The 17,399-nt window shown below is 47.0% G+C and overlaps 1 protein-coding gene across 32 annotated transcripts in view; it reads left to right on the forward strand.

Moving 5' to 3' along the window:
- Window positions 1–17,399, forward strand: part of PTPRA (protein tyrosine phosphatase receptor type A) — a 180,770-nt gene that overhangs the window by 162,078 nt on the left and 1,293 nt on the right. For all 32 annotated transcript variants that reach the window (XM_078371242.1, XM_078371223.1, XM_078371239.1 and 29 more), the window contains 11 exons: window positions 1,034–1,131; window positions 2,619–2,738; window positions 3,374–3,540; window positions 4,022–4,157; window positions 4,817–4,966; window positions 6,678–6,771; window positions 7,111–7,187; window positions 7,678–7,812; window positions 15,454–15,579; window positions 15,659–15,810; window positions 17,156–17,291. In XM_078371242.1, the coding sequence (XP_078227368.1) occupies window positions 1,034–1,131; window positions 2,619–2,738; window positions 3,374–3,540; window positions 4,022–4,157; window positions 4,817–4,966; window positions 6,678–6,771; window positions 7,111–7,187; window positions 7,678–7,812; window positions 15,454–15,579; window positions 15,659–15,810; window positions 17,156–17,291 (1,391 nt within the window). The remainder of the gene's footprint in view (window positions 1–1,033; window positions 1,132–2,618; window positions 2,739–3,373; window positions 3,541–4,021; window positions 4,158–4,816; window positions 4,967–6,677; window positions 6,772–7,110; window positions 7,188–7,677; window positions 7,813–15,453; window positions 15,580–15,658; window positions 15,811–17,155; window positions 17,292–17,399) is intronic.

A 17,399-nucleotide genomic window follows, 5' to 3' on the forward strand; every position in this document is an offset into this window, starting at 1 on the left:
CTGGGGCAACCATTTTTTATCTATTGGCTTCTTACGGTATATGACATCATCTGATCCCCTTACAGACCACCTCCCCCTCAGACAGACATGCACCCACATATTCTTTTCCCCATTTTCCCAGAAGAGTCAAATCACAATTGGGGTTAGGGTAATATTTATTATTATTATTATGAGTTTACAAATCACAGCCGAAACACACAGTATTATGTTATTTTTTTGTATGTTATTTCTGCCCCCTTTTTTTTTCAGTCATTGTGTTTTTTTATACTTACCACTGATTTTCCTCTCAAACTCTTTACCAGAAGTGTATCTCTTCTCTCAGTATCATTAGATACATGAGGTTTAATTTTTTTAATCTTGAGATCCTTCTAGAACCTTCTTTCTTCAGTTGCACTGTGGATTGGTTGCTCTGTATCCTCTGGCAGAATTAGTCTAAGACTTACCTTCACCAGCACCCTGGGAATTCCATTAGCCTCTCTGCTGTGTTGGATCTCATTTTCCTCTGTTTGCTGTCTCATTTTTGTTTAGAATTTGCTTTTTTTTTGGCTGAGGACTTTGATTCTATTGTTTAGATTTTCTAGTGACTTTCTGAAAAGGGCTATATGGGAGGTAAAATTTTGAATTCTAGCCTCAACAAGTCATCCAACCTTTCTGGGGTTGATGACACCCACATCAGAGCATAATAGGAAGGAATAAATGCCATATAAAGCACTTAACTCACTGTCAGGCCCATAAGGTAGGTGTTCTGTGAGCAGTCATGATTTCCAATTCTCAACTGTAATGTCCTTGGGAAACATCATTTGAGTTCTGTTTATATTTTGACAACCTTCCCCCCAGCCTCCTCCTAGTGAAGTGCCTGGCACATACCTGGTGAAACATGGGAAATGCTCAGTCAGTAGCTGGGATGGATACATGGGTTTGATATTTAGCTGGGGACATTTGGGCACAAGCTTCCAAAAGTCAGGAATGGATGTTCCCAGCCTCACATGATCTTGGTATGTGTTCTCTTCATTTTTGCTGTTGGCTACTTTAGGACCAAAAGAAGAAACGGTAAATGATTTCTGGAGGATGATCTGGGAACAAAACACAGCCACCATCGTCATGGTTACCAACCTGAAGGAGAGAAAGGAGGTAAGTGGAGAAATTGGTTGTGAACAGCAGAGGGATCATTCTGCATACAAGCTCTGAGTTTAAGCCTGGCTGTCTACCCATTATGGGTGCTATGCCAGAAGTCCATCCAGAATGACACACAGGCTGAAGTCTACCAGACTTTGCTATGGCTGGAAGCCTCAGATGAACCTCAGGTGTATGCCTAGAGCACATTCCCTATATTTGGTAGTCAAACAACTCACCCTGGTTCCAAAACAACCTGAAAAAAACTGAATTGGGTCATCAGCTAAAAAAAAGGCACAGAGAGGGGCTTTTTTTCCCTGGCTTCTCTAGTCCCTCATTTCCCTGGTTTCCTGCCTTGCCTGCTGAGACCTTTGGTGTATCCTGGAGTCAGCAGAGGGAGCTTTATGAACTGAGACCCTGTAAGCCAAAGGAAATTTGAGGCCTTGGCCTGATCCTGGTACAGACTCCTGACTGGTCCTTTTTCTTTTGTGGCTACCAAGTGCATGCTTGGCCTAACCAGCTCCATCACTGGGCCACTGGGCCACTGGCCCACAGAGCCAATCCTGGGTCCTGGGATCAAGCCCCAGAGGATTACCTATTTGTTAACAGTCTTCTTAAGTATGGCCCTTGAGTCACCTTGATCCAAGGGTATTGGGTGTCGTGATCAACAGCTCCATAATGGTGTGGGAAGACAGTTACTAGGGCTGGGCTTTAGTTTAGTTTCCTCCAACCAAACCTCTGGCTCTTGGAAGCTATCCAAAGCTCAGACCTAGGCCTTTCATGGCAGGTTTACGGTCTACATCACTCCACCCTGGTGGCCCCTCATAGCAAGCTGCTGGTTCAGGGGGTTCAAACAGGCTTTCTCCTAGAGCATGACCTGAGATGTTTGGAAGTGCAGATTTTGTAAAATCTGAAGGTAAAATGGCTTCATATTTGCCTGAACCAAAGGAGTGTCAGTGGGAATGATTTTATGAGTATGTTCATGATTATGTAGTATGAACTTAGGGCTGTGTGTAAATTAGGAGATTGTGCTCAACAGGATGGAAAAGACAGGCGTGGTGGTTTACTCCTGTAATCCCAGCACTTTGGGAGCCTGAAGCGGGTAGATCATGAGGTCAGGAGTTCGAGACCAGCCTAGCCAAGATGGTGAAATCCCTTCTCTACTAAAAAAAAAAAAAAAAAAAGCCGGGCTTGGTGACAGGCATCTGTAATCCTAGCTACTCAGGAGGCTGCGTTAGAATTGCTTGAACCCCAGGGATGGAGGTTGCAGTGAGCCGAGATCGTGCCATTGCACTCCAGCCTGAGCAACGGAGTGAGACTCCATCTCAAAAAAAAAAGAAAAAAAAAAAAAAAAGTAAATGTGTAGCTGACTGAGGTAGAGAAGAGGCCAAAGGGCCTTCTGGAGTATTTTAATCTTGGCTTTTTGGGTTCTCCCTTCCAGGCCCTTTGCATCTGCCAGGGGCAGGAAGTCTAAGGTCAGAGAATGCATGGCTTTTTCTTTCCAGTGCAAGTGCGCCCAATACTGGCCAGACCAAGGCTGCTGGACCTATGGGAATATTCGGGTATCTGTAGAGGATGTGACCGTCCTGGTGGACTACACAGTACGGAAGTTCTGCATCCAGCAGGTACTGTCTTCTCTGTCCTTTCTCAGTTCTCATGTAGGATCTGCTGACTACTAAGAGAGGGAACAGGCTGGGTCATCCCCACTTACTCAGGGTGGTCAGGAATTGCTGAGTATGCATTGTGTTTGAATTCTGAAACCAGAGATCTGGGCTCCGGGGAACTTCTCTATCAAAGCTAAAGGAGTAGCATTTTCACAACTGGCGAAAAATTACCTGCTGAGATGGAGTCTGATCATTTAGAAATGACCAAGCACTATGGAAAGGGAGCATGAGGACGCAGTACAGACTCCTAGGTGCTTGGCTCGCCTTTCTCCTTTCCTACTCTGAAAACTCCTAACATCAAGGATGTGATGGGCCTGCCCTTGGCCCTCCAGGCAACCCTGGAGACCTGAGCAAAGGTCACCTTCAGCCAAGGGGCAGGGCGGTACTGCGAAAAGAGGACTTAGTCAGGAGCACTGAATTTTAGTTCTGACCCTGCCATTGACTAGTTCTGGGACCTTGTCTTTGTGGTTAACTAACTCCCCTGGGTACACTCACTTTTCCATTGTCACTGGCAACCACAGCTGTCACCTTCCCTCCCCTAGTACTGCCTACCCTTGGGTATCAAGGCCAACATACAGGATCTCCTCACTTCACAGGTGGGCGACATGACCAACAGAAAGCCACAGCGCCTCATCACTCAGTTCCACTTTACCAGCTGGCCAGACTTTGGGGTGCCTTTTACCCCGATCGGCATGCTCAAGTTCCTCAAGAAGGTGAAGGCCTGTAACCCTCAGTATGCAGGGGCCATCGTGGTCCACTGCAGGTCAGTGTGACCTGACCCTTGCCTCCCCACCCCCACATTTTGCCCCCATGGCCAGAGCAGGGGAACAGCACAAGGGCCCTGGCTGAGGAGGCTGACATAGAGCAAATGACCTATTGGGGCAGCAGCCAGAGACTCCCAATTTCTAGTGCAGGGTGGAGAATATGACTCAAAGGAGGGTGGGGCAGTCCAAGATTGGGAGTGGGGAGACCGTGCTGTGAAGCCAAAAGGCTGGGTCAAGTGCTTGCCATGTGTATTTGCAGCCTTCGGACCCTTCTAAGTATCAGAGTGCTTGGTCCTCATAGCTGGAGGTCAGGATTCAGGACATACTGGAGTTGTTGGCTCCAGGAGAGTCCCAGCTCTACCCCATTCAGAATTAGGATTTACAGCCTGAAGGAAGAGCCCCAGCCTGTGCTGCCTCTCCCTGTTTGCTCCCACAAGGCAGGCCGGGCCATCCCTATAACCCCCTGCTCTCTGTCTACAGTGCAGGTGTAGGGCGTACAGGTACCTTTGTCGTCATTGATGCCATGCTGGACATGATGCATACAGAGCGGAAGGTGGACGTGTATGGCTTTGTGAGCCGGATCCGGGCACAGCGCTGCCAGATGGTGCAAACAGATGTGAGTGATCTGTGGGTCATTTGAGGGTGGGGGGGGTTCCAGGACTAAAACATCAGCCCACATTGAGGATGCACTCAGTCTCCCAGGTTATTGTAAATGATTATCATACAGTGTGATGAAGGGCTCTTATAAATAATGTATTCAAAGAAACTAAGCACAGAGGAGGTTGTGGCTTTGTGCCTGAAAGAGTCAGGAAGTTCACTGGGTTCAAGGATTAGGGAACAGGCAGCTGAAAGAGCCAGTGCCCAGAGACACGACGCAGCTCGCCCACATCTGGGAGCAGCAGTGAGACTGGCTCCGCAGTTGGGGCATAGCACCAAGAGGGAGGCAGGGACCAGACTATCATAGGCTTTGTGTGTCTCAAGTTTCTGACAGCCCTTTCAGACTATCAGATTTGCACTCAGAATGAGCAGGAATTGAGTTTGTCCTCTACCACCCCTAACGTAGACCTGGACCCTTCTTCCCAAGTTATGCACCCGCACAGGGACTCCTGCATTTCAAGTCCTGCTTCACTGTATTGGGATAATAAGAGGGAATCCTTTTATTCCTGCTAGAATCAAAGGAGAAAAGGACTTGAGTGAAGTGGGGCTGGAACGGGTGATCTGGCATGAGAACTATGTTGTATGTAACTGAGAACTTGGGTGTCAATTGTGTTTCAGATGCAGTATGTCTTCATATACCAAGCCCTTCTGGAGCATTATCTCTATGGAGATACAGAACTGGAAGTGACCTCTCTAGAAACCCACCTGCAGAAAATTTACAACAAAATCCCAGGGACCAGCAACAATGGATTAGAGGAGGAGTTTAAGGTGAATTGGGAGCTAGATAATCTCCTTCAGATTGAAGGATCCTTGTAATCTGGGGAACATGGGACACTTGACTGTGCATTTACCAACAGTGAATCCCCTTGTGAGGCATGCCACTGGTTATAGAGGTGGCACTTTCCTCATACTCTAGTAATTCTTAACCCATCCTGCAAGTTGGAATCACTTAGGTTGTGTTTAAGTGGGGAGAAGCAGGCAACAGTATTTTTTTAAGGCCCCAGACCTCCCAGGTGATTATGATATACAGCAAGAGCAGTTTTTTCCGTAAAGTCTGGATAATAAATAGTTTAGGCTTTGCAGGCCACATGGTTTCTGTCCAGCTACTTAGTGCTGCCTTTGTAACACAAAGGCAGCCATAACCAATAGGTAGACAAATGAGTGTGGCTGTTTTGTAAAACTTTATTTGTAGGCAGCAGGCCAGGTTTGGCCTCTGGACCTTAGATTGCTGATAGTTCCTATATGCCACTAAACGACGGTTCTCAACACACCATAAACATACGTCACGCTCTCATTGGTAAAAGTGCTCTCCCAGAAGCAAGACATCCTGGTTAGGATGGGGAGGTCCACTTTCCTTAGAGAACTTCTTCTCAAATACAGCATGTACACAGATTTCCTTGGGATTCTGTCAAGATGTGGGTTCTGCCAGGCACAGTGGCTCACACCTGTAATCCCAGCACTTTGGGAGGTCGAGGTGGGCAGATCACCTGAGGTCAGGAGTTCAAAACCAGCCTGGCCAACCTGGTGAAACCCCATCTCTACTAAAAATAGAAAAGGTGGCACATGCATGTAGTCCCAGCTACTTGTGAGGCTGTGGCAAGAGAATCACTTGAACCCAGGAGACAGGGTTCAAGCTAAGATCGTGCCACTACACTCCAGCCTGGGTGACAGAATGAGACTCCATCTCAAAAAAAAAAAGATGTGAGTTCTGATTCAGTGAGTATGAGTTAGAGCTTGAGATTCTGCATTTCTTTTTTTCTTTTGAAATGGAGTTTCACTCTTGTTGCTCAGGCTGGAGTACAGTGGCACAATATTGGCTCACTGCAACATCCGCCTCCCGGGTTCAAGTAATTCTTCTGTCTCAGCCTCCTGAGTAGCTGGGACTACAGGCACGTGCCCCCATGCCCGGCTACTTTTTAGTAGAGACAGAGTTTCAGCATGTATGCCAGGCTGGTCTCAAACTATTGACCTCAATTGATCCACCCACCTCGGCCTCCCAAAGTGCTGGGATTACAGGCATGAGCCACCACGCCTGGCCTGAGATTCTGCATTTCTAATATGAGGCCAACGCTGCCGGCTACACTTTGAGTACAAGCGTCAAGAAGGAGCCTCAGAATCAGGGTAAGAAGGATGCAGTTCTGAATAAGTTTTTTTGAAGAGTCTAAGGCAGCTTCTGGGAGTAGAACTGCAGAGTGGACACACTCCCTCCTATAATGTTGAGAGATCCCTTGCTCTAGGATCACAAAATTTCAGGCCAGGAGAATCTCAGGAGAGTCCACAGGAGCCTGGAAGAGTGTTTCCCAAACAGTCTCTTGGCTTCAGTGTTCCAATAAGAACGTATGGGAATGGAGACCAGGGCCCTGGTGAGAAGAGCAGTATGCAGCCAGAGTGGCCTAGAGGTACAGGCTAAGTGACAGGCATAATCTTGTCAAGTTCAGTTACTGGGATCAGTAATGTTTCCCCACCCTTCCCAATTCAGAAGTTAACATCGATCAAAATCCAGAATGACAAGATGCGGACTGGAAACCTTCCAGCCAACATGAAGAAAAACCGAGTTTTACAGATCATTCCATGTAAGAGCCCTCCCTCCACCCCAAAACCTTATTGCCACATCCCCCTATTCTCTCCACCCCTTCTACTTCTCAGGTACTAGTTAATGATTGGCTTGTAGACAAGAATCATGGCATTGCCTCTTGTTGCACCCAGTTAACAATGTGGCATTGCCTCTTGTTAGTGGCTTCTGGAAATAAAAGAATGTAAAGGCCAAAGGCTTTTTCCCTAATGGTCTAGGAACAGACATGTCCTTGCCCAGCTGGGATTCTAATCTGCTCAGGGCCTGAGGTGGGAGCAATGCAAGGAGAGGGAGAAGACAAATGACACTGGCTAGCCATGAGCCACTGTCCTTCTTACAGATGAATTCAACAGAGTGATCATTCCAGTTAAGCGGGGCGAAGAGAATACAGACTATGTGAATGCATCCTTCATTGATGTAAGTGGTGGGTGTGACCCCTGAGCCCCCAACACCCCATGGAGATTCAGCCGGGACTTACAGTGCCTCCCTCTGATACCTGCTGGGGAGGATCATGTTTGAATCAATCAACAAATAGTGAATTAATACCCACCCACCCACTCACCCTCTACACTGTGTCTGTCCAGCTCTGTAGAGCAGAAGGTTGGGGGAAACAGATGGCATGCACCAGTATAATACCTGGAGGAAAAAGTTCACAGTGTAGACCATAGCCAAGAGGAACCTGGCTGCCCTCTGATCTTTCCCATTACCGCTCTCTTCATCCACTTCCCTATCTCTTATAGAAAGTGACCAGCTTATCAGACAGGGTTTAGTCCTTGACCAAAGGGTAGCTCTGTATGGGTTGGGTTTGCCTCTGAGCAGTCCCCATTCCTTCCGGGTGGCCTATCTTCTCCACTAGTTCCTCTCTGATTAAACCATCTCACCCTTGCAATTAACCTGGCCTGTGCAGGGCTACCGGCAGAAGGATTCCTATATTGCCAGCCAGGGCCCTCTTCTCCACACAATTGAGGACTTCTGGCGAATGATCTGGGAGTGGAAATCCTGCTCTATCGTGATGCTAACAGAACTGGAGGAGAGAGGCCAGGTGAGCTCAAAAGGTCCTGGGCAGTGAGAGACAGAGACAGAATGAAAAGGTGTGTGTGTAAATTGGGAGGTTGGGGAGGCAAAGACCTTGTCTTTGACTTATATGATCCAAAGAGTATATCTGCACAGTATAAGTACATACTTAAATGTGTGTAAGTACATACGCATTTCCAGGCTTGCCCAGCCAGTTGGTGTCTAAGCAGTCATTAGCTTCTCTCAGAACTAGAAAAGCTGTATGATCTGAGCCTACATATTATACCTACATAGCTCACACCCTTTCACTTTCTCCTGAATATAGGTAGCCTAGCCTTTGTGCAGCGCCCCGGACAGGACAGCTAGGTCAAGGTTCTGAGGTGGACCCAGTATGAGTGGCCCTAAGAAGGGATTGCCTCTTTACTGACTACACAAAATAAAGCAGTAGAATTTGAGAAATTAAAAAAACAAGAAACTTAAGTTTAATATTCAGTAGTAAGGAAATCTTTTAAAGAAAAAAGCCCTCAGGTCAATTAAAAAGCAGAGTTGACTGGAAACTCATACTAAAAAGGGACCCTAGCAGCCCCCTAGATCAACTTCTCCTCAGTATAGGAAACCTCCTAACACTGTTCCTGAGTCAGAATTACACAGCCTCTACTAAGCACATTCAATCTCAGGGATATCTCCCTTACCCCCCACATTACAGGGGACCCAGTCTTGTGTTCTGACAGTGTTTATTCTTTCAAAAATTATTTCTGTTGAAGGTTGCACATTGCAGCAAATGAATGGTTCATTATGCCTGGAGTGTCACTTAGCAGGGATCAGAATCTAGAGAATAGGCCCAGAGAGAAGCTAGCAAAGCCTGGTGAGAAAGTTTCTTCTAAGCCACATTGAAGAGTTTGGACTTCATAAAGCAATTGAAGAGCCCTTGACAACATCTGATTTGTGTGTGTGTGTGTGTTTTTTAATCCCTCTGGCAGCAGTGAGGAGGACACATGAGAAATGGGGAAGCTATGGCAGTAATGCTGGTGGCCTGGACTTGGGTGGTGAGAGGGGACGGTCCCAGACAGTGTGAGGTGGGGTGGAATTAAGGGCGACACCCACTCGTGACTCATTGAATTTATAGTCAAACATTTAAACACAAAGTATGTTTTACATTAGTTGTCCTAAGTCACTAGTTGTTCCCTATTCTGTATTTATGTTGATACAAGGCTTTATACATATTTGCTCACCCTGATGTTTCATTACATCAGAATTTTTTTTTTGGAGACAGGGTCTCACTTTGTCACCCAGCCTGGAGTACGGTAGCACAATTGTGGCTCACTGCAGCCTCAACCTCCCAGGTTCTAGCGATCCTCCCACATAGCCCTCCAAAAGTAGCTAGGACTAAAGGCACGTGCCACCACACCTGGCTAGTTTTTGTATTATTTTGTAGAGTCAGGGCTTCACCATGTTGCCCAGGCTGGTCTCGAACTCCAGGGCTCAAGTGATCCATCCACCTAGTTGACCCAAAATGCTAGGATTTTAAATTAACTATTCTTCCCAGACTTGTATCATGTACCTAATCAAAAGACACTCTGAAGATTATCATCTTCTTTTTTTTGCGATGGTGTCTTGCTCAGTCACCCAGGCTGGAGTACAATGGCTCAATATGGGCTCACTGCATCCTCCACCTCCCAAGTTCCAACAGTTCTCTCGCCACAGCCTCCCTAGTAGCTGAGATTATAGGTTCCCACCATCATGCCCGGTTAATTTTTGTATTTTTGTTGAGACAGGGTTTCACCATGTTGACCAGGCTAGTCTCAAACTCCTGACCTCAGGTGATCTGCCCACCTTGACCTAAAGTGCTGGGATTATAGGCTTGAGCCACTGCACCTGGCCTCTTCATAATCATTAATAACAATACTGAAAAAAAATTTTTTTTTTAAATAACAATACTGATGAGGTAGGTGGTTTGGTTAAGGTGCTTAGCTTCGCACTCAATGAAGCATACACCTGAGTAACAAAGGCCATTTGGGAAATGAGCCACCCTGTTTTCAGGAGCTAGGTGCCTGCTGCCAGCCCTCTCTGATCAGTCATGATGGAACATGTAGATCAGACCAGGGCCCTACATGTGGTTCCTCCTGCACCCCCACCCTCCAGATCTGTGATGGGCAAGACCAAAGAGCAGGCCAAAGAGCTGGAACAGCAAGCGCAAGGACCATCTCAGCCCACTGCCCTGTGATAAAATGGGGCCCAGTGAACACTTCTGCCTCTGTCCAGTCAGATGCAGGCCCTTCCATCCTTGAAAAGGACCTAGTGAGAGTAAGGGGCAGGGGGCAGGAAGCATTTCATGTATGTTGCAGTGGGAAGGAGAGTCATGTGCACACAAATTATCCTGCCTGTTGAGTGAGGTCTCTTCCCCTCTACCTTCCACTGTACCTTATGCTCTGTCTTCCTAGGGCCAGTGAAGCAGACAGTAGTGCTTGCCCTCAGAAGCTTCTGAGTGGATCAGAACAGGATATTAGTGATGTTCTTTATAAGGCCTCACTGGCACCCAAGTTCAATTTCTGTTTCATTCATGGTATCAAGTGTAGCTCCTAGAGATAGTAACACAATAAGCCTAAGTGATACAGTGAAAGGTGGCTACATTTATACAGTGACACTACCATCTTCACCTACAGTATTAAGTTCCCAGAGAAAAAAATCTGATCTCAAAATATAAATTTTGTACCTATATAAATTAAAATCGCAAATGAATTAAAATTTAAAATTATCTCCTTCTGCTCAATTTTTTTGTTTTTTTGTTTTGTTTTGTTTTTTAGATTTCAGATGGTGTCTCACTCTGCTGCCCAGGCTGGAGTGCAGTGGCACAATCTCAGCTCTGCCTCCAGGGTTTAAGCGAGTCTCCCACCTCAACCTCCCAAGTAGCTGGGATTACAGGCATGTGCTACCATGCCCAGCTAATTTTCATATTTTTAGTAGAGACAGTTTCATTATGTTGGCCAGGCTGGTCTCGAATTCCTGGCCTCAAGTTATCTATGTGCGTTGGTCTCCCAAAGTTCTAGGATTACAAGCATTAGCCATTGCACCAGACCTCCTTCTGCTGTATTGTAACCAAAAGGGTCCACCCAGATGCTTGGTAAGGCCTGGAATCCCTCACAGCTGCAGCTTAGACTGTCATCAGCCTGGGCAGGCAGAGCAGTGCCAGGAACTCCCATGCTGGGTCAGCCCAACCCTAGGCCTCATCCTGCTTCTCTAGTGAAACGTGATAGCATTAGTCTCCACAAAGCTATGTGTCCCCATCACCATTGTCAGCCTTAGACCACATGAGAGACTTCATGTTGTCTGGTGGAAAGAGTAATCAGTAAGAGAAAAGACAGAAAAGCTTCCCTGTTTCACTTCTTTAGGATGCTGTTATCTAGAGGTCATAACCTGAACACACAAATCTGAGATTAAACTCCAGTCCCCAGCTTTCTTCTACTGATCTTGAACACCGATTCCCCATCTTCTGTCCCTCACCCACTAATGACTTTAACACCTGGCTTACTGCTCCTTTTGAGCCCCTGTTCCTGACTCTGGTTTTGGAGGCATCAGTCACCAAGTGGATGATCCATCTACCATTAGTCTTTCTATTTCTCAGCTTCCTCAGCCACCTGATCCTGTGGTCAAGTCATGATCTGCCCTGTACCTGCACCGTCTTTGGAATCTCAACAAGGCATCTGCCCTATTTACTCCCTCCTTCCTCTCACCTCAGTATTCTTTTACTCCAGTCATTTTTGTCTTCATCAAGTCCTTAGAGCCACTGATGCTTCTACTTTCTCAACATCAGTTACCCCGGACTTGTCCTCACCTTCCTCCTTACTCTGTTTTTGGGTTTTGAGTTTTGTTTTTGAGCATTTTAGTTTGCTAATTTGAGTTTTTGTGATATGTCATCATTATCTTTCCTTATTCCCTTATGCTTTCTTAATTTCATGGCAAACTCTCTAGTAAAACCCAGTATTATATGCCTCCATCTGATATAGCAAACATCACTGGGCAAAAACACAAAATAGTGCCAAAAGCTCTCACATTGAACTCATGACCACAAATCTCATAGGGTAATTGGTGCCACCTAGCAATGCTACTGCTCTTCCTTCTCTTCCTGAAACATCCAGCATCCCCTCTTGCCTGTCCCATCACACTCACACCTTAGCTTGTGACCTGGCCTTATTCTTCTTCAAGAAATCAGACAAGAACACTGTCATTCTCCCACCCTCAAACAACCAGCCTCTTCTAATCTGTACCAAATCTCTCACCTTCTCTCTTGTTACAGTGGAAAAGGGTTTCTGCATCTCTCACTCCAGCCGTCCGCTGTGCTCTTGGCCCCATTCCCTCCTGCCTGCTCAGAGATGTTGCTGTGATAACCATCTTCTCTCCCACCTCCATCAGCATTTCCCCTCTAACCGCTACTCTTGTCAGCCTATACATGTTACATTTCCTATCTTTTAAAAACAAAAAATCTGCTTATCCCACTTTCCCTTCCACCTACTATGCTATTTCTCTGTACCCCTTTCTAGCAAAACTCCTTCAAAAACTTGGCTTTTGGCCAGGCAAGATGGCTCACGCCTGTAATCCCAGCATTTTGGGAGGCTGAGGTGGGCAGATCATGAGGTCAGAAGATCAAGACATCTTGGCCAACATGGTGAAACCCCATCTTAACTAAAAATACAAAATTTTAGCTGGGCATGGTGCCCATGCCTGTAATCCTAGCTACTCGGGAGGCCGAGGCAGGAGAACCACTTAGACCTGGGAGGCAGAGGTTGCAGTGAGCGAAGATTGTGCCACTGCACTCCAGCCTGGGTGACAAAGCGAGATTCCATCGCAAAAAAAAAAGAGTTGGCTTTCTCCCCACAAGTTCTCTCTTTACCCTGTTCCTTCCAATGTTAGCCCCACTAGGACTGCTTTAGTCAAGATCACCAGTGACTGTCCTCTTGCCAAATCCGAAGGTCATTTCTCTTTTCTCATTTCTTTGTCCTTACAAGCAGCATTTGAAACAGTCAGTGCCTCCTTCCTCCTCAGAACACTTACTTCCACAGCATCACCCCACTCACTAGCCTGGCAGCTCCTTTGTTACTTCTTTTGTGACCTCCTCCTCTAAAACATTGGAGTATCCTAATCTCAGGCACTAGTCCACTCCATTTTCTTTTGACACACCAGCCCTTAAGGATCTCAGCCAGTCCTGTGGCTTTAAATATAATCTATATGCCAGGGATCTTCAGTCTTCGTCTCCAGCCCAGTTACCTGTCCCAATGTGGGCTTCTGATTTCCTCCTTCCCCCCACATTAGACCACCCCACTCTTACCCATCTCAGTAAGTAATACCACCATGTCTAAAATCCAGGAGTTACCTTCCTTACTCCCCACTCCTCACCCCCCACATCCAGTCTGCCACTGAGTCCTGATAGAAGTTGAACTCCCCCCCACCTACTTCTCTCTAGCATAACTGCAGTCATTCGAACAAGCTCTCATCTCTTGATGCTTACCCAGTGGACTGTGGGGCTGACTCATACACGCAGCCTCAGCTGTCTGGCGACTGGTCCTCCCGCTCTCATCCTCACCCACTTTTAGTTCTTCACATGGCAGCCCCTGGTCCTTTGAGAATATAAATCATTGTCACTCCTTGTCTTAAAAATCCGCTTTGAGGCCGGGCACGGTGGCTCATGCCTGTAATCCAAGCACAGGGAGGCTGAGGCAGGCAGATCACCTGAGGTCAGGAGTTCAAGATCAGCCTAACCAACATGGAAAAACCTCATCTCTACTAAAAATGCAAAATTAGCCAGGTGTGGCTACTTGGGATAATAAGGCAGGAGAATCATTTGAACCCAGGAGGCAGAGGTTGTTGTGAGCCGAGATCATGCCATTGCACTCTAGCCTGGGCAACAAGAGTATAACTTCATCTCAAAAAAAAAAAAATGAAATCCTCTTTGGGCCAGAGATCTTGAGAGAAAAATCTACCCATGTATATAAAATTTAGAGACTTTTGGTCAGGCACAGTGGCTCATGCCTGTCATCTTACCACTTTGGGAGGCCAAGGCAGGTGGATCACCTGAGGTCAAGAATTTTAGACCAGCCTGGCCAACATGGCAAAATGCTGTCTCTACTAAAAATACAAAATTAGCTGGGCATGGTGGTGCACACATGTAGTCCCAGCTACTTGGGAGACTGAGGTGGGAGAATCACTTGAAACCGGGAGACTGAGGTTACAATGAGCCGAGATCGTGCCAGTGCACTCCAGCCTGGACGACAAAGCAAGACTCACTCTCAAAAAAAAAAAAATTTAGAGACTTTTCATGTTGATATGTATTCCTCAGACTTGATATGTATTTCTCTCTTAGAGATAGAGATTGGGGTGTGTTCCTCCAGCGCACAGACACTGTGGCTCTCACACCCATGTGGGAACCTCATGGTTCTGATGGTTTTAAAGGCCTAGTTTTCATCCCAGCTGAGACTGTGTAAAATAGTGTTGAGAAAGAACTGTGGTAGCAAAAACCGTTCCCCATCAGTGCCATAAAAACCAATATAATGCCTGATTAAGGTGAGCCTTAATGAGAAATTTTCTTTTTTTTTTCTTTTTCTTTTTTTTTTTTTTTTTTTTGCTGAGCTGGTTGAAGAGAGGCCCAGAGCGCTGATCCCTGAGGCATCCCCAGGGCCCCTGGAGAGCATGGGTGGAAAAGCACTAGTCCAGGGCATGTCCTTGATTCACCACTTCAATAATCATGATTTTATTTGGACTGTGAGACTTCACAATTTCTTTTTTTTTTTTTTCCTTTAGTTGACAGTGGATTTTGCATCAAGATGTGCACAATTTCTTTTTCTACTTATTTTTACAAATCTTTCAATGACATTATAGTATACATATGGTTGAGAATTTTTCAATTGCCAGTAGTGAAGAATCTCAGATCTTACCCCAAAATGCTCTTAAGAAATGGGCACCATAACTGTGTGTTGTTATATTTACATATTTATGCCTTGGCTTGTTCTGCAGACATTGAACAAATTCATTTACCAGATACTGAGAGCCTACCATGTGCCAGGCATTGTGCAAGGTGTGGGGAATACAGAGATGAAAAGATACGCAACCACTCCCACAAGGAGCTATAGAGGGAAGTGAGCCAGGTGCAAGCAAAGACAGACAGTAGACCATCTCCTGCTCACTAGCAAGGACAGAAAGGCGAGTGCTAGCAACTTGACGTTACCATTGCAGATCAAAAAGATAAAGGTAAAAGGGAGAAAGGATCCAGTGGCCTGGGCGGTGGTGAAGCCCATGGCTGGCTGGGAATGTGATGGGTTCCGATTTTCTGAATTAGCAGTCTGGTGGATGTAAGCAGCATTAACTATGAAAACACCCCATGGGAGAAAAAGAAAGGAATTGGAACATTTTCACTCCTCCTCTTCTCTATCCAGCCACCAAGTGTTGGGTACCCCGTGAGCCTATAGTCAGAGTTCTTTACAGACCGTGTCAGTGTTTCAGATGGCCTCTGGTGAGGATCGGAAATTAACTGGAATGATGTGATATAATGATCCTGCAAGTTTTTAATACCTTGGGGACAAAGTGTGTCGGCGTAAGAGGGCTCAGGCTGCTTGTGGACAGTGCCGCTTCTACACATGTGGTACTCTGAGCCCCTCACCTCTCCCACTTGTCCTTCCAGGAGAAATGTGCCCAGTATTGGCCATCTGATGGACTGGTGTCCTATGGAGATATTACAGTGGAACTGAAGAAGGAGGAGGAGTGTGAGAGCTACACCGTCCGAGACCTCCTGGTCACCAATACCAGGGTAAGATGGGAGGTGGGTGCACTCTGCCCACAGGAAATGCAGGGTTACCCCTGCCCCCCTGATCCCCTTTCTTCCAAAGGAGAATAAGAGCCGGCAGATCCGGCAGTTCCACTTCCATGGCTGGCCTGAAGTGGGCATCCCCAGTGATGGAAAGGGCATGATCAGTATCATCGCCGCCGTGCAGAAGCAGCAGCAGCAGTCAGGGAACCACCCCATCACCGTGCACTGCAGGTATGGCTCACCCTTGTCCTCAGGGAGAGAGAGAAAGCCAGGAGGGGCAAACGGGGGAAGCTGGTGACCTTGGGTCAGACTGAGGAAAGCCAGACAAGAGCAGGTTATTGGTGAGCACATGGTAGTCAACACTGATGCCAAGACAGGATTGGATGCTGAGAGAGGACCCTGGAGCTTGAACTTGGCACAATAAGTGCTAGGGGACTAATGTTCAGATAGTGGGCAGGACAGCAGCAAGGGAGACTGGCAGTGGAGACCCCAGTTGTGCTATATGAGGTGAGGGCCCAGCCTCCTTAAGAAGCACAGGAAAAGAGAACAGGGCAATTATTTTAAAAACAGTGCACTATAAGTATGGCTTGACCTGTCTGTTCATTGAGGAAAAATGAACAAGACTAAGAACAGAGGTTGAAAGAAAGGAGGAGTCAAGGGTGTCTCCCAGGTTTGAACCTGGGTTGGTGTGACCAGCAGAAGAAAGATAGTAAAGAGGCTTGTTTGTGGGGAAAAGTTCAATTTTGTTTGGGGCATGTTGCTAGAGATCGCATTTTAGAAAAAAAAAATGCACGCCTTTACTTAGAATCCTAACAACAGCTTACAAGGCCCAACATGTTCTGAGGACTCCTTGGCCAGGGCCAGCGGAAGATAATGTGTACTATGGGCTGCCTCTGGCCCCACCCTCACCACTCTCCTTTCTTCCTTCATGAGCTACATGACCTTTAGCATCCTAGGCACACTTCTACCGTGGGCCTGAAATGCCAGTTTCCCAGGCAGCCCCAGGGCTTCGCCCAAGCCTTCCCTGAGTACCCTGCCTAGAACTCCCACTCATCTTCCCTTCGCTTCCCACACATCTTCTTGTCTGGGGACATTGCTAAGCTCTACAGTCCCTGCCTCAGAGTAGGCACTCAGTAAGTGTCTGGTGAGTGAATCAGCTGATGACATTGAACAAGGGGACAGTGTCAAGCGCAGTGTCTAGATTTCTTGGATTTAGGAAGAAAGAGAGATATGGAAAAGAATCAGCAGATACACGCCAGTGCAGGGAGTAGGGTTTGTCAGGGAAAGACAGGACTAGAGCTAGTTCTAACCTGAGCAAATAGCAGGTTAGGACAACCCAGGCCAGTGTGTGCAGGTAAACAGCAATGGCTCTGTGCTGGTGGGGTATGAGTAAAGGTCATCCCCACGGTCCAACAGGCGAGTCCCTCTATGGCACATGGGGCCAGGTTGGGGTTGGGGGAGGGGTCCACAGGGCAAAGACGAGCACTGGCCGCCTGCCCCTACCTGTTTGTCTGCCACTCACCCCTTCGTGCAGAGGGCCGTTGCAGGTGTGGTAAGTGTGTCTGGTCTGTTGCAGCGCTGGGGCAGGAAGGACGGGGACCTTCTGTGCACTGAGCACCGTCCTGGAGCGTGTGAAAGCAGAGGGGATTTTGGATGTCTTCCAGACTGTCAAGAGCCTGAGGCTACAGAGGCCACACATGGTCCAGACACTGGTATGTTCCTTACATATTTGTCCCTGCCACCACACCATCTGCAGCCCTTCTCTGTCAGGGCCAGCTCAGGGAGGAGGCTCTTCAGAGGAGCCTACCCAGTAGTCAGAA

Source organism: Callithrix jacchus, chromosome 5 (genome assembly GCF_049354715.1).
Source record: "Callithrix jacchus isolate 240 chromosome 5, calJac240_pri, whole genome shotgun sequence".
In the NCBI taxonomy this organism is placed as follows: Eukaryota; Metazoa; Chordata; class Mammalia; order Primates; family Cebidae; genus Callithrix; species Callithrix jacchus.